Source organism: Pseudopodoces humilis, chromosome 2 (assembly GCF_049639895.1).
Source record: "Pseudopodoces humilis isolate 2021_Gansu_Grassland_sample_001 chromosome 2, ASM4963989v1, whole genome shotgun sequence".
Lineage (NCBI taxonomy): Eukaryota > Metazoa > Chordata > Aves > Passeriformes > Paridae > Pseudopodoces > Pseudopodoces humilis.
Window position 1 is genome coordinate 95,294,748 of NC_142201.1, and position 26,046 is coordinate 95,320,793.

Here is a 26,046-nt window from a genome sequence, read left to right on the forward strand (position 1 = left end):
CAGATACTGAAATTTTTAAGCACATGAACTAGGTATTATTTTACTAGTGGGACATGTAAGCTACCTTTCTCTCGCCTGCTTTCTCATATTCCTAGCTGCCTGATGCTTCCCTTCCTTTGGTGTAGCAGTGTCAAACTGGCAGGATCTACTCTGGGCAGCCTATGGCTGAGATGGCTGTGGCCATGTCCATTGTCTGGTGCAGAAATACAATGGGAGACCAGGAAGAGTTTCTCTTAGTCCCAAAGGGGAGCAGAGCCACCTGGAAGAAATGGAAAGCTGCATTCCCTTCTGCCTGTCCCTGGAGTGGGAATGCAGCACAGCTGCTTGAGGCAGGTTCATGGAAAGGCTGATGGTGCCTATAGGAAAGCTTCTGTGTAACCTTTTGGAAAATGACTTGAGGAAGCAGCAAGAGGATTCTTCTAGCAAAAGCATTATCCCTTTACAAGCATTAGATTATGTGAAAACCATCTGGATGACACCAGGTCAGCAAAACACTTTTTCCAACAGTTAAATAGGCCTTAATTGTTGATATGGCTGAAACCAGGGGCTGTGCTGAACTTGTGTAGAAGATGAGAGTGGAACTTGCTGTTCTAAGGACTGCAGAAGAGCAAGACACAGATGATTGTGGAAGGGAAAAAAGATTAGAGAAGTGATATAAGGGTAATGTAGCAAAAGGAGACAGATCAAAGGTATCTATAGAAAAGGAACAGTGTGGGTTGTGCTCTTTGCAGACTGTCCAATGCATTGTTTGTTAAAACTCACCATACTTCAGCACAAAAGCATGTTTTAGTTTGCCTCAGGGAGCAAACCGGAACATTACTCAACACTTGCCTATAATCAAGAATGGGTTCAGTAGTCCTATATATATTATCAAATATACTGTGTTTAATTGATTATTCTTTGCAGGTAAGGGAGAGAAGGACAGTGGGGCCAAGGGCCCAGCATAACTTCATAACTGCATATAATTCTGGAAAAAGAAACAAGGAAAAGACTCTTTTTCATTTTTCTTTTTCATTTTTCTTTTTCCAGCTTTCTGTACTCATCTCAAAATAATTGCCAAGTGTTTGTGGTGTGATAAACAAGGAGAGATGTAAGGTGAGCAACAGCTGCTCAAGTTGTACTTCCTTTAGGACTAATGACACTTAGATGTTGCATGGTGACAAAGTGGAACAGACCTCACTAATGCTGTTGATACTCAACCCAAACAGCCTTTTACATGGTGCTTTCTGTAGAGCATGGGGGCAAACACTGAGTAATTGGTTTCTGGCCTCTGTGCAAAAGGGCTTACCATGGTAGAGATTAGAAAGGCATATTTGATTCATTATTGGACCTTCATCAAGACTAACAATAATGATAACTGAAGAATTTATGGAGAGTAGTGTGGGGATACCTTGCCATCTCTGAGGGGAGGTGAAATGTAAAATGTGGCAGAAGATAGCATAGCAGTACCTATTTCCTTAGAAGTGACAGGTTTACTTACTGTTGTCACCTTCCCAACCTTCACCCTCAACATCACTCCAGATATATTAAGAGATGGGATAATGCTTGGCATTTGGCACACAAGTTTTGCCTTAGGTTGCACCTTGAGCTGCAAAGGGGAATTTGATGCACTGCATGGCTCATGAAGGAAGAATGAAAAGAGTCTGTTATAGAACTAAAAGACTGTGTATTGAAAGAGGAAAAAAATCTGTACCAATTATCTTTCAAAATACTATCTTTTTAATGTGTTATGCTTGTACAGCCAGATGGTTTTCAATTCTTGACCTACAGTGTATAATAGAAACAAAAGCTGGCGCCTGTTGAGATTTTGCTTTCTATCTCTACCAGGTAACCACTGTTGTAAGATGCAGGAAGGAGAAAAATAAGAGTTATGATCACTTCATCAGCTCTGGCTGATGGGGATGGGGGCAAAAGTAGGGAATTTCTAATGGCTAAAATAATGTGTTCACAAGAATATTTCAGCAGCTCTGTCTTGTTTCTGGTTTTAAGCAAACCCCGTATTCCTTAGTAAAAATAAGCTCAAGCCCTTCAGCTGTACTCATACAAAGAATTGCTGGCAGGTGTGTGTTTTGGCATTCCCAAACTTACGCAGTGTTTACAAAACTAATTGTAGATGCCCTGCAGATTGGAAGTGCCGCCTGGCTTTGGTGCAGGGTGCACAGCTCAACACTGTGTGCCTGTCCTCATCGAGCATCTTGAAGTCCAGCCTTCAATCCAGCTGCGTTTGCCCAGTTCTGCTGTGCTGGGCCGTGCCTTTATCCCCCGCTCAGCCTTTGCAGCTGCTCTGGGGTCAGGCTCTCACAACCTTCTCTCTGTCCAAGACACCGCCTCAGCTGCTCCCTGCTCCGTTTGCCTTCAGGCTGGGCAGCCTTTGAGCTGCGCTGGTTCGTGTCAGAGCCTTCGCTCTTGCCGGGGGCTGCGGCTGCGGACCATGGAGATGCCACCCGGGCCATAGTGCCCGGCTCCGCGCCACCCTCTCACATCCTGCTTTCTTAGGCTTCACCTGCGGTGGATCAAAAATTACAGCGACGGTGGCATTGTTTTTGTCGGGTTTTGTGTCTGTTTTCCTTTTCACTGCTCCTTCTCGGCACCGAGGCTGCGGCAGCGGCCGCGGGGCCGGAGCCGAGAGCGGGGCGGGGCGGGGCGGGAGGAGGCGTGGCGGGCGGCGCCCCCGGGTCGGGGGCGGGCAGGAGGGAGGGGCGGAGGGAGCCGGGCATTTACAGCCGGCGCCTCCGGGCCGGGGGCGAGGCCGCCGCCTGGCCCGGGGAAGAGCCGGGGGCTGCGGTGAGGGGGCGCGGGCGGTGCGGCCTGCGCGGTGTGTGCGGGGGGAAAGCCTGGCGGGGCAGACGGGGCGGCGGCGGGCCCGGGGCCGCGGAGGGAGGCCCGGGCGGGAGGCGGGTTCGGGGTCTCGGGGTTGGCGGGTGCCCTGCTCGGATCGCTCGTACCCGCGGCCGGCTCCGCCCGCCCGCAGAGCCGCGCCGCTCGGCGTTCAGCGAGGCGGCGGCTGAAGGTGCTTCCTGCCGCTCCAGCGGCTGCCTTGTGCCGCTCCCCGGGGATGCTGGGGATGCCTTGTGCCGCTCCCCGGGGATGCTGGGGATGCCTTGTGCCGCTCCCCGGGGATGGCCACTCCGCGGCACCCTAAAAAGTACCTTTGAAGCAATAAAACAGAGGCGTGCGGTTCTCATTGCCGGCAGCGGTGCTTCCTGCTCGCTGCCTCCGTCCCTGTTTCGTGAGTGCGTGTCCGGTCCCGTGTTCCCCGGCCGGGAGCTGCCAGTTCCCCGAGCCCTGGGGACCAGGGTGAAATCTGCGCAAAACAGATGCAAATCTGATTTTTCCGTGCTGGCAGCCACGCGAGCATCAAGCCTGGAGCCCCTGTGCCTCGGTGACACGGTTTGGGCATCGCCAGAAGGAGCGGCTCCTCTGTGCCTTTGCGATTTGCGTGACAAAATTTGGAGAGGTTGCCCTCGTACCTGCTTTTGTAACGCTGCTGGCTTAGAGAGCTGTGGGGATAGAGATCTGACGGTAATTGACAACTTGAAAAAACGCAAAGCAACAATCCTGTATTGGAACATGAGGCATGATTTAATGACGTGTTCATAAGTATGTCATTAAATCGCTTTTTGTTTTTAACATTGGGTAAAATTTGGCTTGTGGGCTGGGAGAAGTAATACTTAGAAGAAAATTTAAAGGCACGGCATTGAAGTTTAAATGAATAAAATACTTTAACAAAATTCTTGGGTCATTGTAGAAACTAAAGTGATTTTACAGGTAAAAAGTTGTAACTGCCATTTTATTTTGTGCCACTGTAAGCAAACCACCAATGTATGAATTTTATTTAAAAATATTTGTGTGTGTTTCTATAGATATACTTATTTTTTTTATGTATTGTTTCCAAGGTTGTCTGGCCTTTCGTGTGGATGGCTTCAGAGAACGTTTCAGGAGTAGGGTAAGAACCTAAGGCTTTTGGGTGTACTTTTGCGCTTCCCTTTTAAAAAAAATGAACAGGATCAATTTTTCATCAATTGTCATAGAACTGGCAGTATATTAAACCTTTAGCATAAAAAAAGCTCTAAACCTGTACATTTAAATGTTTTAGGGCATTTGATACCTATATAACATGGAAAATTTTGATTAAAACTGCATGGGAAAGCGTTTGTGGTCGTTTTAGGCATCTGAAATTGCAGTCTATTAATTTTCAGTGTCTTGTGCTTTTTGGTCATGTGGTAAGAATTCTCAGCAACACAATTGAAAATTCTGGTTTTGTCTAATGTATTTCTCTTCCTCAAATGTACGTATGCATCCTTAAATTAGCATTTTCTTGTATTTAGGTATATTTATTATCATTTTATGACCTAAGCTGTTGTTTTATATAAAATTCATATTAGTGCAGAGCAGCTCCAAAAAAGCTGCATTTTGGTGGCATTTTGGTACTTTCACTTTAATGGATGTCTTGCTCTTTCAATGCTAGTTCATTGGTCAGAAATACAATCTCTGTAATTCTCAGCAAAGCATTTGAAGTTATAATCCCTATAATCCTTGTAAAGCAATTTGATGTGTGGTCTATTTTGGGGCTGTCCTGGTTATATCAGTAATGTATTTCAGTTTTCTAGCCTGTGTTCATTTGATAAATAATTTTTTTTATTTTTATATGTAATGTATCATTATCTTTCATTTAAATTTACATAGCATTTTTCATATGGTCTTAAAACTATAGGTACTATATATTTTTGTTATCTTAATTGTATAAATTCTCAGTTATACTATTTATAGAAAGTTATACAAAGTTTATATAATCATTTGATTATGTTGTTGCACTTGGTGCATGGTTGTATGAGTAATGCTGCTCTGAGAATATTGGGTTTGGAGAGATTGGTGTCTTTTGACTGTCTCTTCTTGCCATCTGTTTTCTGTTTCCAAGTTTAGAGCCTCTGCAAGAACTGTACCCTTTTTGCTTGCAAAAAGACTGCATCAAAATTGTCCTTCTCAGAAAGAAAGGAAGGTTTAAGAGTCATTCTGAGCAAGCATTGAGAACTTTATCAGTGGCTGTTAAGTCTGTGATTTTATAGCAGATCAGCCATCAAGCAACCTTAAAAAACAATATTGTATGAAAGTTAAAGTTTATGAAAGACAGTGCTATTATTAGATTTAAAGAACCAGAAATACCAAATTCCAACACATTGTATTCCTTCCAATTGTTTTTTTTTATTTATTTATTTTATTTATTTTAGAGCTGCATATGAGTACCTGAGATAAAAGGCACGATAAAAAAGCAAAACAGGGAAGATGTAATATTATGGGTGATGCATGAAGTTAAATTTCAGCGCTTTCAATTCTCTTAGGTATCTCCTCTTTAATGCTACAATTGATTTGTTTTTTCCCCTCTTCCCAAGCAGAAAACTGGAGGAAGTAAGTTTTACCTTGCTTATCCAAATTTGTTTCAGACATTAATGTTTAATAACAACTTATTGGAATGTGTAAACAGGTAAATGAGAGTTGTCTAAAACCACAAGTTTCTGCTTCGATCTGGTAATGTCTGGATGGTGGTGGTGTGGCCTAACAGATAAATAAGAGGGTTGTTATTTGTTTTGGTCTTTTTGATTGCCAGAACAAAATCTTGCGCTCTTCTTTTGTCTTTTTTTTTTTGTATCACTTACAGGTGAGACCGGCTTTATGGTAATGGTTTGCTTTGGCACATCCAAGAGATTTATGTAACACGATAGATAATGCTGTTCAGATTAGTTCCACAAAATAATCTGTGCTGACAGTTCTATTGTGCTAGTTACTGCCCCACCTTTTAGTTCTAGTAGCATTTTCAAACTTAATACAGTTTTTGTAAATGCACTTGCAGGAATGAAGTGGAAGTCAACTGAATTCTCTCGTGCTCTGCTGAGACGAAATGACATTCGTGTTTGTGGTGAATGGAAGTCATGGCAATGTCTAACATGGGAGGGAAAGACACGAATGGACCATGTGGCGTGACTCGTTCAGACTGCAGCTCTTCTGCCTGCTTATGGCAGTGCTGGCTGTTGTGGTCCTGGTCCATAATTTTTTTCAGTTAGAGGTAAGTGGAGCCCGTTTCTTCTCCAAGATGGCTTGAGCAGCATTGACTTTTGAGTGTAAGGTTAGAATTGTCTGACTGACAGCATTTAGCTATGAATTGGAATCACAGAAAATTCATAGTTGAAGGCATGTCTGGAGGTATTGAATCCAACACCCTCCTCAAAAGGCTGGCATTAGAGTTAGCTTGGATTGCAACAGGGTATTTTGATTTTAGACAGTATTCAAGGACACTCATATTTCACAACCTACCTAGGCAGCCTATTGCAATGCTGCATCCCTCTTAGAAGGAAGAATGTTTGCCTTATGTGGAACAGGAGGTTGCCTCTTATCGTATTAGAGTGTACTTTAACTCCAGTTCCTCTGTGGCTCTCCTGTAGGATGTGAAAACTGCAGTTAGATCCCCTTTTGGTCTTCTCCAGATTTAAGAAAGGATCCTTTGGTTCCTTTAGTGTTATTTCAGTTCCCTCATCATCTCAGGGGCTCTTGTCTGGTTTTGCCAGCTTTATTCTGCCGTGGGTTGTTCAAAAACCAGACACAGTGTTCTAGGCATGACTTCACCGTTGTCAAGTTGAGGAGAACTATAACTTTGCTCAATCAGCTGGTTAGGATCTTGTTAATTCCTTGCCACAATGCTGTGCTGCTGACACACCGTGGGTTTGCTGTCCCCTGGAATCCCTAGGTCTTTTTCTGCAGAGCTGTTATTAGCTTGTTCACCTCCAGCCTGTAATGATGCAGTTTTTATATGCCTTTACCTTTTTCCCTTCACTGTATCTGTCTTGCATATTTCTTCATCTTCCTTATCACTTCAGTGCAGAGGTGCTTTCAAACTGGTTAGTCAGTAGCCCCAGATTAAAGTCAAGGCAGATGAGGATCTGTCTGAGGGAGCTCTGGTGGCTGACCCTGCCCATTGGCTGCCTGCCTGGCCAGGCATTCCAGTGCTGCATTAGGTGGATGAGCATTGTAATGCTTAGCCTAACACCTCGTTAAATTATAGCTGTCCTTTGTGCACATCAGCCAGTCAGTAATTGCTTTATGCTTTTAAGTTCTGTGTATGCTACTTGCAGAATCTTCCTTCCTCCTGCCTAGTGGTGCCCAAATGAAATGTTCTGAAAGAGGGGCTGTAAAGCCCCCTCACCCCACACAGAATATAGCTGAATCAGAAGAGGATCTCGTAAGGGTAAGGAAGATGTTTGAGAAGTCTAAAATCACGAGCATGTCAGGATCAATAACTGAAGAATGAGCACTGGCTACATGTTCCAGTACTAGTGGACACATTAAATAAAAACTGCAGATGCTGATTTTAAAGGAAGCAGGGATATTTCTTATGGATTGCAGCAAAGCTGCAGAAACCCTTGCAGTAGGTCTTTATAGTTACTAAATGCATACATTCAAAAAATCTGGATGAATGCACAGAAGAAAAATCTATTAGGGGATACTAGATCTTAAAGATGTTTATCCTAGTGTTGAAGAAATTGAAACCATAAAGTGCTAGAAAGTGTGTTCAGTCTACAGGAGGAAATGGCACAACATGTTTTCTTTTCCCACATGCCTGCTGTTGGAAACTATTGGCAATCAAAATCCTGTGTTTGATGGACTTTTGGTTCAAGTTAGTGTGATCCATTTTGTTCATAAGAGGTAGCTTTTATTTTCTCTTTCTGTGGTTCAATTTTGCTGTTGCCTGAGGAATGTTGATATTTAGGGTCTTAAAGTGTTTCCTTTCTATTTTAAAATTTCATTTCTTGGAGAAAAGGACTCTGGCAGTGCTTTGAGAGTGAAATGGAAAATGCAGGTTGGGTGTTTGCTCTGTGCTTTTTCTTGCCACTGTCCATGATAAGTGTCTGTGGCATTGTTGCCCTTTACATGTCTGCTACTCTAAACTCAGTTAAGTATTGTGTTGATTGTAAATCTTTACACTATAACATGCAACTCTAACCCCTTCTGTTTTCATGACTTTTCTGAATGGACCTGCTCCTGTATTTGTCTTGGCTCAGTTTTCCAAGCACTCTAACATAGGCATTTATGCTGATTCTTTTCAGTCAGTGATCAAAGCCAGAAAAAATCTTACAAAACTTTGACAGAATATCTGTAACCAAATCTGTTCAGGCTGTGGAAGGAGAGCTTATTGTTGGTTACTCTTGAGAACGTGTTTGTGAATGCATCAGACATACTTATTATGTACTTATGTATGTATGGGATGTACTTATCCCCAAATCATCCAACGTAGCTGGCTAAAGCTCAAGATCTAAGGCAATTCTTTTTTGCTTTAGGATTTTATAGTTTTTCATGTTGGAATGTTCCTGCTTAATTTCTTAAACTACTAATGACACTCTCCCAGTAGTCATACCCAAGTCAGAATTTTACTTTCCTTGTCTTCTGTTTAAAAAACCCAAAAAACCAACCAAGCTGTCCACAAAATGTTTGGTAGCCAGCTTATTATTTACTTTGCTTTTTATTATGGAATAGCTATTCTCTTGAGATCACACAGTTGATCATATAGTACCAGAATAATATTTTATTATATTTTTTTCTGGAAATATAGCCAGACTGATAAAACGTACAGCAATTTTTGTGAAGTATCAGGATGTTGCCCCATTATCAAGCTCTCACAATGCAGGAGGGTTTGTGTAGTTGTACTAGTGGCTTTTAGAGTGACAGAACCACTTTGGGATTGGTTGTGAGAACTATTTTATTCAAAAGCACCTTGAAGTGAGAGTGTATGGGGAGAAGGGAAGGTTCTTGCCAGGACAGCATATGGAATAAGACAGCTGAAACTGAACAAAAGAACTGTGTAACAGGTTTTAAATTTTTGCTGCTAAATTGCAGGTGCCTACAAAAGATAACTTTTTCTTATTCAAGTTATTTCTGGAACATTTGACTGTCAGGTGATGGCTTTTGAGGATTGGTGTTGTCACTTAGAGTAGTTTAGCAGCCATTCAGCGCTGTGAGGTGGTAATGATAGAGAACTGACTTCATATCTGTCATAGGTAACAAAGTACCTGGAGTGTAAAATGACTGAAAATAAGATGATTGATCTTTCAGGAATTGGTATTTGTTCAGATTCAGATGTTGTCTCCTGGAACTTTTATTTTTCCACTTGTGCCTGTTGCCTGGGGATCTCCTGTGTTGCTTCTTGCTCTAGTGACAGTGATTTATGCAGGTTTGCAGCAGCTGTTTGGGATGCACCAGGCCAAGGCAGGAGTTAACAGCTGGTGGAAGATACTGGGCTTTGAGATGGAGTTCCACCTTTTCAGCAGCAATGGAAATACTCAACATTTTCATCAGCCACCTACATTGTGGTGTTTAACAGAGGACAGGTGTTCATTGTAGATTTTCCCAACACTCTGTGACCCTTCTAGAATATCTTTGAGAGCATTATTGCCCGAGTTAATCTATATGTAGTATCTAATTTTTGCTTAGTTGGCGGTGAGAACGCCAAAAGATGAGGAGATGAGCTGAAACTTCCATTAGTTCTCATAAAAATACAGCTTCCTTTTTTCCTTTTTATGACATCTCTAATGCAGGAACTGCTAGTAGATTTATTAGTGCTTAACTGACATGTAATCTCTTCTGTCCTGCCTGTGTTACTTGGCAGATAGCCATTAAATTACTTTGTGGTCACATTTGGGTTCTGGTTAGCTTCAAAATGCAGTAAATGAAAAAAAATAAGGATAGAAAAAAGCTCAACAAAACAAAAACAAACAAACTCCTCCCACACAAACACAAAACCCTCAAACCCGACAAACAAACAAACAAAGCCCATTGGGAATTGCTCTTAAATTACATGACACCTTGAATGGAGTATACATGGAAATAGGCAAAGCAGGTGTTATCCAACATGGAGCTGTAATGAACACTAAAAGAATCTGTGTCATAAAGGAAGAGCACTCTTGAGAAATCCTCTTTATCTGTTTTTCATAAAATAATTTTATTTTGTTTTGGTTACTAATTGCAGTAGAAAGCCCTCAGTTCTGCACAGTCTCGGTATGACAACATAGAGGAGCCAGAGAGATTTGGAAATGCCAAGAGGGAGTAGGAAATGAAGTGGGGACAAACTAAGCTAGTTATTTACCTCAGGGCAGGCCTTGTGTATCTGTGGAGGCAGGAGAACTTGAGTACTTGTTTGGAGCTGAGCCTGGGAAACACTTAAAAAAGGAAGAGGGTTTGGAAAGCTTTTCTATTCCAGTCAAGGACCTTTGGTGTATTAATTGACTCTGAAGCTTTTTCTGCCTTTACTGGCAAAGAGAATCTCTGCAATATTTTCTCCTGTGAATGGCGTACATTGTATACCTTATTTTCACACACAAGCTTATAATTCTGCAGCAATACATGGTCCTGGTTAGGCTTGAAAGAGGGCTGTAAAGATGAACAAGGATGCTGGAGAATGATTGGTCTTTCAGGATGCTGGAGAAGCTCTGCTCTTACCTTCATGGATCTTCCCTCTCAGGCCCTTTCAAGATAGACTGAGGAAATATTTGTGGTATGATCTATTCTGCTTAGTAGAACATAACCTGGAGATGTTGAAGTGACAGTGCTTGTCCTTGTTCTCAGCTGCATACAAGTGAAGAGCTTTGGCCTTATGCTCTGCTAAAAATCTGTGTAGGTGGACTGATTTGGAGACATCAAACCATGTTCTGTTTTCTGAATGAGTTTGTTGGCTTGGTGTTCTTTGCACCCTTTCCCACTGAAAGATATAGGTATGCCCCTGGGAAGACTTCAGAAAGGCTAGCTAGGCCAGAAATGGCATCTTCTACATCTCTGACAGAAAGACTGGGTCTAAAACCCTCAGGAAATTTATAGAAAACTAAAAATATGGATATGTCAGTTTTTAAGCTGTCTTAGATAACCATCTCTTCTTAATTTGAATGGATTTGTTTTTCCCATGTCCCCCAGCCCAAAGTACCAACCACTGAAGAACCAACAGAAAACCAGAAACTTTCTCTTGGGAACTTACATTGGAAACAACAAGTAATCACACACCCATATTCTCCCTTTCCAATCCTCTTTAGGAAAACATGTAAATGTGTTTGCTCAGACATTGTTACCAGCTTATTAGATGCATCAAAATATATAGCTAACTTTAAAAAATATTTCCATGCAGTATTTTCTGTGTTTTATATATATATATATTTATATATTTTATATATATATATATATATACATACATATATTTGTTTTATATATATATATATATATCTGCATGAGCAGATGAAGGGAGGAAGTTATAAAGGTATCCAAAAATAGAAGCTTGTCTCAATTCAAGAATGCATGTAGGTAAGATTTAAAGTAGAACTGTGCCTCAGATTTACTCTCAGCTTTGGCTGAAATTTACTGGAGTAATAAAAGTAATGTGCAGCTTACATCTGCAGCTTGGCTTGCTGTGATGGAAAACAAAAATAATTAAGAATTATCTCAGATGGCCTTCAGGGAAAATCTATTATATCCTGGGTGGGAATATAAAGCAGAAGCAAAAGCTTCTATTGTGATGTTAACATCTGGTGTATAGATGAGTATGTGTCAATTTATGTTTTAGAGCTACAGTGTAGCAATTTACAGTTTCAGGTTTTCTAGTTAACTTGGATATCAAATGAAGGAGATTTTGTGTATCCATCCTACATCCTCTTGTGCTCATCATCTTACTCTAAAGCTGATCAAAACCAACTTATGTCACAGACTTCAAACACCTATGTGTTTCTACTGCTTGTTAGGTTTACCTTTCTTCTAAAAAAGTATATTGAATCTCAGTGTGGTTCAAATGATTTTAAGACACTTCTGATATTTCCATGGCCTAAGAAAGGTTTATAACAATGAACAAAGCTTTAATATGAGTGCTGTGACTTTTAGTACATTACTGAGTTAGTTATGGAGGAATTAAATGGAGAACACTGGGGTATTGGTAATATTGTACCAACATTTAAATATGATATTTTTAAAGATTTCAAATAACGTTGTTTAAATCTTTTAGCTATCTTTCAAATCTGAACTAGCATATCATCTGATGCCATGTAAATGGTACACTGTATAATTTTAATCTTTGCTTGAAAAACTATTTTCCTTCTTTGTCAAATAGAACTATGGATAAGTTCTATTATATATACCTGGTAATTAATTGCTCATTAACTGCTGATTTTGTGTGTATTTGAAGGGTGTTTTTTGCATTTCTGATTAGAAGTCTCATGGGTACCTCTGGAGTCTTAGACTGCTATTTTAAAAATTTTCCTAATGCTACCCTGCAAAATTATGTGATGTCATAAAGAAGATGGTATCTGCAGTCATTTGCATGAAAATACAGTTTTTGCACAAAATGCATTTTTTTCAAGTTTCAGCAGAATCTCTCTCTCTTAGTCTAGTTTTGTACTTAACTATTTTAATTTTTAAGCTTGTGTGGATTAGGGGATGTTTTGCTTGCTGTTTCATTTAGTGCTAGAAGCAGCTGTATATAGATTTTAAAATCTTAGAAATAAAGCAGGTTTTTTGCCTGTTTAGTCCTAGCTTGTCCTGCTCTATTCTACTTGCCAACTGGCTTGTGAATTCATTGTCCCAGGAGGGTCTGGGCTTTTGTTCTTTTATTTCTTCCACTGTACACATTACAGGGAAATATGCATTTCAGATAATTAGCCAAGAAGTGATGTGAGTGTGACCAGATAAATGACTGCAGCTGCTACATGCAGCAGACTTCTCTGGAAGGGGTGCGTCAGCTTAACCTGCAGTGTAGCATCTCAAAGAAACCCTATTTCCTTGCATTACATGGGGCAGCTATTAGACCTCATGGTGCTACGAGACTAAAATGTTACTGCAGAAGAAAAGAAAATATGAGTTATAACTTAATCATCCAACCTTTTGTCATTTTTTTCACATTGCTGGTTTTTAGAGAGTATACTTGTAGCTGAAACACTGCCATACATTGGATGTGATCTCTTTAAGTGCTTGTTTGCCAAAGCAGGTTGCCCACCTGTTTCCTTAGAAATCCCGTGGTCAAAGTAATAGTTTTGGGTCTTCTAGTGAAGCTGCTTCATTTGGTCAGCTTCAAAGCTCTGTAAAGCAAAGCCCAGTTCTTGGGATCATTTCCTGACAAAGCATCCATTATTCACAGCGTTTCATTTCATAGCACAGCTTCAGGTAATCTTTTTCTCCCCAGCACCTGGATGATGACACAGTTTCAGGATCGAATTGGATAACAGAAAACGATGTCCAGCATTCTCTGTCACAGACAGCCAAAACTACCAGGAAGCCTTACTGTGGGTACATGCAGCAGACCTTGTCCAAAAGGGAACAAGCGGAGCAGGAATCGTTGCTTGCTGCAATACAGTGGCCAAAGCCCCCTGATGGCAAAATCGCCTTTGCACAAAGCACTGATCCCACACACAGTGACTTTGTGATTGTGAAACCCAGCAGGTTCTTCAAGGTGGGGGATCAGTTAGAGGTACTCGTTCGTATGAAGGATTTCCAAGGAAAACCCAAGCAGTATGGTGGAGACTATTTACAGGCACGAATTCACTCTCCTGGGCTGAAAGCTGGAGCAGCAGGAAGGATTGTAGATTGCCATAATGGCCTTTACAAGGTCTTCTTTACCTTGCTTTGGCCAGGAGAGGTCAAAGTTTCTGTGTCACTTGTCCATCCGAGTGAAGCAATCCAAGTCCTCATGCGCTTACGAGAGGAAAGGCCGGACAGAGTCTATTTCAAAAGCTCATTCAAGTCTGGGAGGTATTCAGAAACTACAGAGTGCAATGTTTGCTTGCCTGGAGGTCTCCCAGTCTGTAACTTCACAGATCTCTACACGGGTGAGCCATGGTTCTGTTACAAGCCTCGAAAACTGTCCTGTGCCAGCCGAATCAGCCATGCCAAAGGTGGATATCTGAAAGGTCTTCTGACACGAGAGGAAAGCCTCTTTTTCCAAAGGTTTGTATGTTGTTAAATTTATATATCCCGTCAAATTGTTTTGTTTGGGTTTTTTTTTATACAAACTTTAGCCTATTGTTTAAATATGACACATTGCCTTAGAGGGGAAGTGTATCTGTAGGATCAAGTGTTTGGTATGAGTTGTTGAACTCCATTCAGCTGTCCAAAAATCTTAGCAATCTTAAAGAAACTTGGCATGTAGTTTTCTTTCTGTGCTTCTCTTTCTGTGCTACTGAATTTCACAAGAGCATGCTGTCTAAATCTGGCACTGGTTTGGGGAACTGTTTTCTTATTTTCTGTTTCCATACCTACAATTTCAGTATCAGTAACAATGCTTTGAGAAGTGTTTTTAGCAAAATTTAAACTCCCTAAAAAGGGTCTGGGTTTTATGCTTATTTTTACAGAAATTGCAAATTTTTTTTTCCTCATAAAAAATTATCTTAAATGTGTTCCTTGTTGCTCAGTATGACTTGCAAATCTTAGAAACACTTTCATAAAGAAAACACCTGGTAGAACAAATTGCTGAGCAATACCCATGCAAGTGGAAATGATCTGTGCATGTTATTTCAAGTATCAAACTAAATTAAGTTTCACAGTCATATTTTATTTCTGCATTCAGCATTAAAAAAAACCAAACCCAAACCATCTCTTAGCGCCTGAGTACAAAAGCAGAACTGCTTTTGTATCAAATTACACAGCTGAATTTAGATAAAGTTAGTTACTATTTAGTGTCAGAGTTGTAGTTGTAGGCTACTGCCTTGCTCTCCAACAAAAATGTTGTAGGAAACATCCTTTTGGCACTATGTTCACTTGAGGCCTAAACTGGGAAAGATTTTAGAGTAGCAGCTCCAAATTTAGGAAAGCATGTGTGCATGTTCGTAACCAAGACCAGAAATAAAAAGTAAGCATCAGTGGAATTTTTTTTTTTTGGCTCTACCATATGAAGTTTGTACGTGGGTCTTTTGACTTCGTGTCTCTGCCAGTCCACCTGTAAAATATTGCTATTATTTATTGTTGATGTTTCCATATGGGAATGGGAAAGGTTTTTTTTTTTTTGTTTTGTTTTCATTGTTTATTTGTTTGTTTAATTCAGCTCTGAGATCCTTGACTGAAGTGGCTGATAGAAATTCCAAATAATTTATTTCTCAAATGAAAAAAAAAAAAAATAGACAAGGATTCTCTTCAAAATAGTAGTAAAAGAACAAGAGCTTAGTATTAGTCAGCTGGGAGCTGCTACTGCAGCCCTGTACCCTTGCAGTAGTTTGTCTGCAAGGTTCTGCAAGCTGGGAACATCTTTGGGACAAATCCCCAAAAGCTTTCTGCAGACCTCTGACAGCTTGATTGCTTTGTTGAGATTTGTGTCAGTAAGATTTGTGTTAGTGCCGTTCTCAGAAACTTTGAATTTGGATTCAGAATAGTGATGGTGGTTTCAAAGTAAATGCAGAATGAATTCAGCTATAGGAAGTAGGATAAACTTAGAGTAAAAATTTGTAGTACTATGTGGTTATTTGAAGTAGAGTAAGAAAAATTGAGATTAATATTACTTTAAAGTTTCACAGTAACTTTTACAAATATTGATGTGTTCATTTTTTGTTCAAGTGACGTGAATATCAAAAGGCCGATACCCTCCAGTGGACCTGATTCAGTCATTGTAAAGCCCAAGGCATTTACAGGTAAAGTGAACTGCATAAGATTCTTGTTTGTAATTCATAATTAAATTTATAAAAAGAACAGCAGGTATAAAATAATAATTTGTTTTTTTAGCATGGTGCAAAAATCAGTATCAGATTTCTTTTGAAACGATGAAGGCTTTTGTGTGTTATCTGTAATACAAGTTCAGAAATAATGAAACTTTTTTCTAAAATTACGTACATAAATGGGATTTTTAGCCAAAAAAAAGGAAATCAGAAGAAAAGTAGTTTGTTCTCTTGCCAAAAATGTCTTTTATTTCCCCTAGCATTTACTCACACTGTAAAATGTCTTAGAGTAACTGTTTACCAAACTCTAAATCTAATGAAAACAGCTCTGTGATGTTTCTTAATTTCTTTTTTTATCAAGAGTTTTGATAAATGCATTGAAGTATTACTATAATTTGTGTTACCACAGGATGTCAGAACCTACAGTTCTGGACCAGAACCTAATTGTTCTGTGCTGTTTCTAAGAACAGAACAAAGATGGTCTGTACTAGCATAAACTCAGAGGTTTTATCTCATTCATATCCAAATGCAAGCTTTTTATGCTTCTAAAAAGTCTGTATAAAATATGATACACAGAGAATTATTTCTTAAATTAAAACTTTCCTTTTTTTTTTTCCATAAGGTTATAGAAACTTTTAAGGTAGAGTTACTGACCTGAGCAATAAAGTCTGAACAGAAGACAACTTACAGCATTTCTTGCTTTTAGTTTTACTGTTCACTAAAAAATACAGTTCTACTACTAGGCTTGCAGCATTTTACCCTCCACCTCTTTTCTTTGTCCAGATCCTTTAGCTGATGTATTTTTGTTGCTTTTTTTATCTTGTATATTTCCTGAGAGAAACTGCTACAAATTCAAAACTTGATTGTCACCCTTCTTCCAGGAGCTATGAATGATCAAAGTGTACCTACAATGTCGTGAGGATTAATGCTGGGTTGAAAAGTGTTGATAAGAGTAGCACATTTCCTCAGGGAAATTCCTTCCAAGAACAACAGTCTCTGAATAAATAAACTGAACTTATTGGTATAATGCTCGTGAATGTATGGATTTGTTAGGATTGATGGTACACACAGACTCATTGTTCTGCTGTTCTTTCTGTACGTGTTCTTTTGTATGGTGGTAAATGTAGATCAAGATTTTTAAAACGTTTTTTTTTTCTGAAATACAAGTTTTTCTTTCTATTCTTGGTTTTTAACTTCAGGTTGGAGCTTTTATTCTTTTTTATAAAATCTCAAAGTAAGGGCCAATTCTGGGCCAAAACTGGTATGATACTATACCCAGACTTGAAATGCTGATTTACTGGGGGGCACCAAGAAGTTTTTCTAGTACAACCGTTACATCTGAAAGGTAAAAAATGGAATTGCTTTTACATCAAATCTTAAAATCAAATAAATTCAAGCTGTGAATTCACATTATGAATTAGCCTTTAACGGCATAACCATGTGAAGGCTTTTTTTCCTTTCTCCTGTTTATAAATATTGGATGAATCCACATTATTAGTTGGGGTTTTTTTTTCCTCCTTGTTCCTGCTGTCAGATTAAAGAACCAGAATCCAGAGACAGAATTTTCTGATGGCTTTGTTCTGTGGTAATTGTGATTATATTGTTTGCGTTATACAAATGTAATTGTAGTTTGCTTTTTACAGCGTCCCTGTGAGGTCTAAGGAGGTTAACATCCTCTAACCTCTGAGGTTAACATCTACTAATATAACATGCAGAGGATATTGAATAGAAAAAGAGCAATTAAAAATGCTTATTAGGAAAGATGGTTATGGTTGGCTCTATCTGTGTTATAATGAAACATCTATCAGAGGGTGCTTTTGGGCCCTGGAATTCCAGTGCTTGTACTTTTACATAATTTGAATGGTCCCTGGCATTATTTTGGCCACGGCAAGGTGTGCTTTTATCAAACAGCAGTAAGTTATGACAGGGCATGGGCTGTTCTTAGCAGTCTCCACACCAAGGTGAGTAGAAGTGTTTAAACAGCTGGACGTGTCTGCTCCATGCAGCTGGTGTTTGTGCCAGGGAAGATCTCCATGCTTGTTCAGCTCAGGTATCTGAATACACAAATGGCAAAGGAAGAACCTGGAACAATCTCACGGAACTTTGATGTGCCAATATCACCCTGGTTACTAAGGGAAATACGGCAATATTTGGCTGATATAACCATGAGATTGAAGCTTGTCTTCCTATAATCTGTAATCCTGATAATTTTGTTTGCAAGGTATTGCTCAACTTCTGCAAGTTAAAAAGGTATCCTGTGGAACACAGCTTCGCTGGTGTGTAGTTGCTCCTCAGGGGGCTGCCTGTCCCAGGCAGTAAATGGGGAGGGGGCTAGATAGCAGAGACAATATACAAAATCTTTTGAATTAGAGACTCCCATAATTATCATGTTCAAGTGGCACATAAACCATTTTTATTTATGCTGGCTTTAATTCTGGTATTTTCTGAGTTTGGAAGCATTATGGTTCAGACTTCACTCTCTAGAGTGCCGAGGTACGTGTTATTCCATAGGAGGAGTTTTCTGGAGGTTGGTTTTGGTCTGTTTGGGGGTTTTGGTGGGTTTATTTTGGGTTTTTGGACGTTTCTCTGAGTGTTATCAGGTTGTCCCCGCGGGGTCGGTGTCGCCGGCGAGCAGCGCTGCCGTGCGCAGGCCGGGCGCTGGAGGGCAGCAGTGCGCCGTGCTGGGATGGGGAAGATGCTCCGCCGGTCTCCCTGCCTCCGCTCCTCTCTGCCGGGACACACACCCGCCACTCAGCACTTCCAGAGCAGGGAGAAAGGTGTCAGATACGTTTTTACATTAGCGGCAGAGATACCGTTTAATTTAAACCGAGCTGAACAATAATCGGCCACCCAGCTCTTGTCAGCGGTCACTGACTAGGTGTCTGTGAAGATTATGTAGGCTGCTTTGGTTGCATGTTGATTTCAAAGGATTTTTCTCTTCCAGATTTAAGCAGTATGGACAGAGCTGAAGATCCCACAGCTTCCCCTTCTGGCTATTATTATGAAGACCAGTGGAGGTCCAGAACACATTGGATCCATAATTTCAATAAATCAGATGATATAACTGAGTGCTTACAAGGAAAAGTAATCCACTTGTTTGGAGACTCTACAATAAGGCAATGGTTTGAATATTTGACAGCATTTGTTCCAGGTAATTTTTTTGTTATATAGCTTTGTCCTTAAGGACCTTTACAAGGCCTTATTTCTCACATCTCAGACACAGAGCTGGTTTTACTGAGTGACAGTGACAAAACAAAGAAAGAGGAAAGACAAAATCTCATCAGAAGTCCTGGCAGACAGCCAAATGTTTGAGCAGACACTGAAAACATGTAGGCCTTGTAAATGTGGCCATCAGGTATCTGCAAAGTCCTTGGAACAGGACTGCTGCTGTGGTTGTGAGTTAAAGTGGCCACCCCAGGAGGCTTGGCTGGAAGTCACGTGGGTTGCCTTTGTAAGGCCTTGCAGCATCCCAGTCACTGGAGAGATTTTGGAATGAAGTAGCAAATTACCTCCATTGCTGTTTATAGGTTTTGTTTATAGCTTTTCCTTATTCAAGTTACTTAAACAGAAGGATTTCAGTAGACAATTACGTATTCCTGCCTCCCTCATCCCTTTCAACCAATTGAAGTGAAAAGCACTTCAGTTGTGTTGGAATACAGTCTTTGAGCTGCCTTAATTCCTACAAATTGAAGTAATCTTTCAATTTAATGGAGTCCTAAAATTGCTAGAAGGGTTCTTTTTAACGCTGGACTCAGAGAGTAACAATGACTATTTGGAAAATTTCTTTTTTATAAGAGAAAAGGAAATAGTTTGGGAAACTTGGAAAAGGCATTGACAGCCTTATGAAATCCAAATGTGCTGTCCTGCAGATTTCAACACCCATAAACTCCACTCTAAAAAATAATGCTCACTTCTGTTTAGAGTTCTTTGAAATATGTTCAGATTTCCTTATCTACTCCTGCTTTGCCCTGTGGTCCACGCATCTTGTTGACAGTTTGAAGTTCTTGCACCATCTTTCACTAACACTTGCTCCTGGGCTTTCAGATCTAGTGGAATTCAACCTGGGGAGCCCAAAGAACGTGGGCCCTTTTATGTCTGTGGACCTGAAGCACAACATCCTGCTGAAGTTCCGCTGCCACGGGCCGCCCATCCGCTTCTCGACAGTGTTCAGCAGCGAGCTGCGCTACATCGCCAACGAGCTCAACAGCATCGTGGGCGGCAGGAACACCGTCATAGCCATAACCATATGGTCCCACTTCAGCACCTTCCCCGTGGAAGTGTACATCCGGCGGCTCAGGAACATCCGCAGAGCCGTTGTTCAGCTGCTGGACCGCAGCCCCAAGACTTCAATTGTCATCAGAACCGCTAATGTTCAGGAGCTTGGGCCAGAAGTGAGCCTCTTCAACAGTGACTGGTATTCCTTTCAGCTTGATTCTGTCATGAGGAGAATGTTCTCAGGAATTGCTGTGCACTTTGTGGATGCTTGGGAGATGTCTGTGGCTCATTACTTGCCACATAATCTGCACCCTAATGAAATAATTGTCAAGAATCAAATAGATGCATTTTTATCTTATGTGTGCCCTCTGCAAACTTAGCACAAATGGGTATCCCTATGTCGTCTTTAGCTATAGCCAAAGTACACTTGCTCTTTTGAGCTGTGGAATGGGGCTGGATGATATGGAGGAGCTCTGGGTACTGTACTTGCATGCAGGATAAGTTGGGTGGCCTTAAGTCTGGGTAGCTGTGAAGGGTGGTAAAGAGGAGTTGACTCTTCAGGCCATGTCTTCCTGTGAGGTTGATTCCTTCAAGTTTATCATTCATACCTGAGATTATTAGAGAGCACCTTAAATTAAATTGGCAGGATTCAATAAGAAACTGTTTGGGTTACTAGCTTTACTAGTTGTCTGCACTGTATGCCTAATTTAACCCACGTGACACTGATTCTGTTGCCAGGGTCATGTTTCTCAGAACAGTGTGTGAAACCTGTGAAGGATTTTGGGAATGGTCTTTCAGCATTGCAGAGCTTAAGGGATGTCTCCTCCAATTGTGTGTCAGAGAAGCAGAGTGTCCTTGTTTGTGTCCTTGTTTCAAAGTCCTAATTAGAAACATGAAGGGAGTGTACCGAAGTCACAAATAAGGAAGCACAATCACAATATCTGTAGAATTAAGTCATGAAGAATTTGCTGAAATTTAATCAAGCACACTAATTAGGCACCTTTGTTGTTTACAGATGGCTGCTAAATAGTGCAAATAGCCAGTATTTTAGTTTGGTTTCCTGTACTACTGAATTTCTTTTGAGCTTTGATACACTGTCTACTTCTTGATTTGTAGTGAGGATATGTGTGTTTTATGACCTCAGTGAAAACACTGTCCCAGGCAGTTTCTGCAGGCTGGAGTTGCAGGCTGGCCTACTTGAAGCTTAAAGCATTTGCCAGTGAAAGTGTTTCATTTGCCAATGTCAGTGTTTCCATTCCCTGCGAGCTACAGCTGTTCCCTTAAGGTCCTGCGAAGCCCGGCTGCCCAGAGTGTCTCTGGTGCATCCTTCATACGCCGTGTCTGGATGGGGAGCCCCAGTGACCCCAGGGCCCCTGGTGTGCTTTGGCAGTAGTGGTCAAGGCCATGCAATGGCTCCTTTTCAGGGTCTGGCAGTTCTGCCATTTCTTCATGAACTTCACTGCTGCCAGTACAAAAGGTGGAATACCCTACCCCAAAAGCCAAGCGCTTCCAGGGTTGCTTTTATTTATCTGCTTGGCACAGACCCAGGTTTGCTGGTGGCTGGTGGCTCTCCAGCCTCCTGGCCTGGCATTTCCTGCTGCTTATTTGATTGAGCCTGTCTACAGTTTTAACTAGAAGCACTTTGAAAACAGTTTTTTATTAAACTCAACTCCCAAATTAAACAGCAGAGAAGTGTTCTATGCTTAGTTTTGGTCCCACTCAGGCCAGTTTCTTCACTGGCTTGTGTCAAAACCAAATTGAATCTTTGTGAGCAAACTGAGAAGATTAATAAGGCAAATTGGCAGATTGCACAGGGTGAAATAATCAAAAAGTCTTTATGTTAGAGAAGTTTTACCCTTTGTGAGGTTTGCTGCTCTCCTAAGGAGGTTTGTGCTCTTATTGCCAGGGCCCTAAGAGAGCCAATGCTACCAGCTTCAGCAACAGTGTTTCTTATTGTGCTCATTTTAAAGGGCAACTGAGAAGTGGTTAAAAAGCAAATATAAATTACTTTAGCATGTAAAAGGCATTGATATTATCCGCCTATAAAGTTAACAATTCTAAAATGTTTAAGCATGTCTGGAGGAATTGTGTACACTGAAATAGCACCTATTCTTAGCTTTTCAAATCAACAGTTAAGAGATCCAATTTGCTGGTTCCTGCTGACAACTGCCTCACACAGCATCTGCCCATACATTAGCATTAGGTAACTATTTCTTACTTCAATATGGTAATGGTAATTTATCCTCTGCTAAAAAGAGGCCACACCAATTCAGGTCTGGGAAAGCAAACTACCACAATGGAAAATTACCTTTCATCTTTTCCAGGTGTGATTTTTAAAATAGGTAAAGACTTTCATCCTGAATAACAACTCTATCCTAATAATGCTCATGGAAATAGGACTTTAGACTTACTTTGAAGGAAGCTACTTAATTTGTGGACTGACCATTAGGTTTAACTCATAAAGCCATACTGTGTGTGAAAATGTTGTGGCTGCATGTGTCTTCTCTGGGTGTTGTAGTACTTGCTACTGCTCCTCAACAGCAGCTTTATATCACTGTTAGCTACCAAGCACAGAGAGAGAAGACACTATTCTTTTGGATGCTTTGACAGTTGAGGGAAAGAGAACAGGGCTGTTATTAGCAAAGGTGTCTAATTGCCTTCTGGTAGACCCTCATCCTTTAGATTAATTAGATTAATTTTTTAGTAACAGATGAACTAACTTGTCAGTAATGAACTTCAGGGAGATTGCCAGTTGGTTTAGAATGAGGATGAAGACTGTATTTCTTCGGGCTCTAAAATAGACAGGGAAGAGAAATGAAGAAACTGAGGATTTACTCGTGTTTGGGGACACTGTGCTTTTAGATGTCATTCAGGTGATCTCTGAATGATTTTTCATTTCTATTCTCATCTTGTTACCATCACACCAGTTGTGTATGTATGGGATATGCAAACACAGAAGCAATAAAATATTTTTAAATCAGTTTCTTTAAAGTTTAAAGTGGATTTTAATAGGGACTTAGGTTAAGATGTTGGTTATTTTTGAAGTTACTTGATGTGAAACAGGACTGGAAAGGAATTTTTTAGCATCTGTTAAGTATCTTCCTTGACACATAAAAAAACTAATTCACAAGGTTTTTCAAAACCCTGTTGTCCTTTTCTTTCAATTTTCTTCCTTTGAAAGGAAGAAATGGTGTTATTTTTGATATTTTCATTGTTGTGCTGATCATTTTGATTATTAATCTTTCAATAGATACTTTTTCTTTTTAAATTTCTTCATTTTAAATCCAGCTGTCTTAAATTCCAGTGAAAGAAACTATTTTTGTGTTTGTTAGAAGATTTCAGAGTAATTCATTTATAAAATAAGTAAACTCCATTTTATATTTATTAGTGTTGCATTGTATTATTTCGAGAGTCTTGTCTCATGTATATCTTCTTCGGCTGATTTCTTTCTTCTAGAAATTTAGTAAAAATGTGAGTTGAATTGTTGATGAGGAGGGAGGACAAAAAGCAGAAGTTTCCCTTTTTTCAAGTTTTCAGTTGCTTCTAATTTCATCTGCAATGCAGCACAACTTCATGAGATTTAAATCACCATTTTTCATTGTTCTACTTGTTAGAGGTAAGCAATTAAAAATGGAAACTTTGCTTACCACAAGTGTCTGTGCAACTTTTTAGGTACTACACGTGACAATTTCATATGTACATGACAAAAACAAAGGTTTGAAATTGCCTTCTAGAGGGGTGGGGTATACTGGGGTTTTGCTTTGGTTTTGTTGCAGAAGTGTGAGTTAAAACATTCTTCCATTCATGACAGTTTAAGTAACAGCAAAAAACTTCAATCACACACATGTTTTTCATTTATAAAGCACTTACTAAAGTCCAGATCATTTAATATATATTTGGACTGTTTGGAAGGCTCTTACTCTCTGTTGGGAGCAGTGAAAATTCTGTATGTTGGAGAAAGAACTTGTTTTTTTTCTAATATATGTATGTTATTGTAATGCTTATAATATGCAGAAGGCTCTACTGTCTTATTTCCTGATGTGATCAGAAAAACAATTTAAATAGCCAAAAAACTCAGAGAATGAAAAGTTCCTAATAAAGAGGGCAAGTTTACTTGAACCATTTAATCTGATTTAGTCTCAGTTTATCTTCTTTGCTGTAACCCTGTGTCCTTTATATTTTTATAGCTGCATAGTAATTCCCTTAGTTTTACCTATTATATTTTGTGCTGTGTGTTGGGTAGGAGTTTCACACTATGGTTTATAGATTAAATTCATTCTAAGTGATTTTTTTTTTTAGGTGATTTGTATTTGGAGAGGAGTGATTTGTGCTGGACATGAGACCTAGCACTAAACTATACTGATGCTTCCCTCCGTTGGTGTATCAGGCCTGGTGCATATTAAAAGCTTGTACATAATCTAGGCTTCCTTCTTTGAGGGGTTTTGCAGCCCAACTGACCCCCAGGAAATCCTTAAACCACTTAATTAAAAAAAAGGGTGAAGAGCAGATGCAGCATGGTCATTGCTTCTCTCTCTTATGAACGGTTTTTACGTAAATAATGGAAAAAAAAATGGGGAGAGATGTGTCCTGTGAGTCAGCCGCATGTTGAAGGGCTGTAGGGCACCCTGCGCTGGCAGGCTGTGTGTCCACTGCCCCGTGAGCCCAGGGGCTGCGTTTGCAGGGTCGTGGGGACAGGGAGGGAGTGAGTGGCTGCCTGGCATAGACTTGGGGAGTCTCTGGGATGTCCTAAGAGTAGAGGATTTGGGGGATGTCCACTGGCTTGCCTTGGAGTTAGCTTGCAGCTAGGGCTCGCAGCTGGGAAAGTAGTGAGCAGGGTGTGATGCCCTTTGTGCTGATTCGTGACGTATATAGCCAAAAATAGCCCGTTTGACTAGGCTAAAAATCCCTGAATGACAAAATCCTCCCAGCTAGGACAGAGTGCTGAGGCAGCATTGCCAAGTATTTGTTCTGTTTTTCTGTTCCCCTCTCATTCCGTGGTGCCTGCTGAAGGGGGCAGGGTAGGGGCAAGGGCCAGGGCTGTGATCTGGGTACTGCTCATACATTCCCCCTGAGCACAGAGCTGGGGCCATGGCCCAGCCTGCTCTCGCCAGTCCCAATGGCCCTGAGGGGACAGGGCAAAGGCAAAGCAGCTTCTTCCCAGCGTTTGGCTCTGGAAACTGCATTGAAGTGTGCTGCCCTTGTGTCCAACTTACGTCAGCCTTCACTCAGTCAAAAATGAACAAGAAAGGCTGCAAAGTATGAGCTGCTTTTCAGTGTGGTATTACATCAGGCCCCAAGCCTCCTCAGAGGGGAAGTGAGAGTGGGGAGTAGGATAGATGGGGGAAGCAAAAGAGTAGGATGCAGTTAAGGAAAAACAACATGCAAAGGTCTTGCTGTGTGACACCAAGGAGGGGAAGAAAGTTGGACATTTGGTCATGTGGAGATTTCCAAAGGCAGTACCAATTGTGTGGGACAGACTCACTCCTCTGAGACAGCACACTGAATGCACACAGATGTATTGCTCTACATGTTTTAAAAAAAGGAACAGTTCTTCCCACCTAGGCTGCTCACCCACCTCTTCCTCTATGCCCTCCTGACGGTGATGACACAGCAATCGTGTTAGGTACAGTTCCAAACTCTGCTTATTGTTGGTTTGAAGCCATGTGTGTTGTGTTCTCACATGACTGTAGATGTGACAGATATCATAGCAGGGGAACTTTTTAAAAGAAACCCGAAGCATTTGTAGTCAAGATAAGGAGGAATTTGCAGGCAGATTTTTATCATGTGCCAAGTGCTCCTCAGAGGCTGTGGTGACTCAGAGGAGCCATGTAACTTGCCTGAGATAGCATAGGTTGCTTGGCAGGGTAGGGGCTTGAGCCTCATCCATCAGACACAGGGACAGGAGGCTCACCATGGCTCCTGGGAAAAAGCCAAAACAACGTGGTTTCTGATCCGGCTGGAATGGGGCTTCTTATGTTCATCCCATGGTTTAGGCCTGCATCCCCAGTAAGCAGTGTGTAAGGTAACTTCTAACACTAGCTGTCCTATTGACGGTGCAAGATCAATGTATTTGAAATCAGGAAATGTTTTATGTCCTTGTATCTGGATCTTTGAGTCTTCCTGAATTGTTAATTCACCACAGTGCTTGTCACTCAGACCCAAACTTCCATGTAAGGGA

The 26,046-nt window shown here is 40.7% G+C and overlaps 1 protein-coding gene across 6 annotated transcripts; it reads left to right on the forward strand.

Annotated features, from left to right (window-relative positions):
• The first annotated feature begins 2,710 nt into the window (after positions 1 to 2,710).
• Positions 2,711 to 23,995, forward strand: NXPE3 (neurexophilin and PC-esterase domain family member 3). 6 transcript variants are annotated; one of them, XM_014253436.2, is made up of 9 exons: positions 2,727 to 2,784; positions 3,347 to 3,522; positions 3,897 to 3,946; positions 5,229 to 5,339; positions 5,849 to 6,061; positions 13,196 to 13,956; positions 15,556 to 15,629; positions 18,598 to 18,804; positions 19,698 to 23,995. In XM_014253436.2, the coding sequence occupies exons 5-9, from the start codon at positions 5,969 to 5,971 to the stop codon at positions 20,246 to 20,248; spliced, it is 1,686 nt and encodes a 561-aa protein (XP_014108911.1). In that variant the 5' UTR covers positions 2,727 to 2,784; positions 3,347 to 3,522; positions 3,897 to 3,946; positions 5,229 to 5,339; positions 5,849 to 5,968; the 3' UTR covers positions 20,249 to 23,995. The 6 variants fall into 6 exon arrangements, with proteins under 6 accessions (XP_005524017.1, XP_014108911.1, XP_014108910.1 ...); XM_014253435.2 differs by lacking the exon at positions 5,229 to 5,339; XM_014253437.2 differs by lacking the exon at positions 3,347 to 3,522 and having other exon boundaries at positions 2,737 to 2,784.
• Positions 23,996 to 26,046: the final 2,051 nt, after the last annotated feature.

Coding starts and splice junctions, on each gene's coding strand:
- NXPE3 (XM_005523960.3), top strand. CDS start 5,969: ATGTGGCGTGACTCGTTCAGACTGCAGCTCTTCTGCCTGCTTATGGCA. Junction 6,062..13,195: donor ATAATTTTTTTCAGTTAGAG/GTAAGTGGAGCC, acceptor TTTTCTCCCCAG/CACCTGGATGATGACACAGT. Junction 15,630..18,597: donor AAAGCCCAAGGCATTTACAG/GTAAAGTGAACT, acceptor TTTCTCTTCCAG/ATTTAAGCAGTATGGACAGA.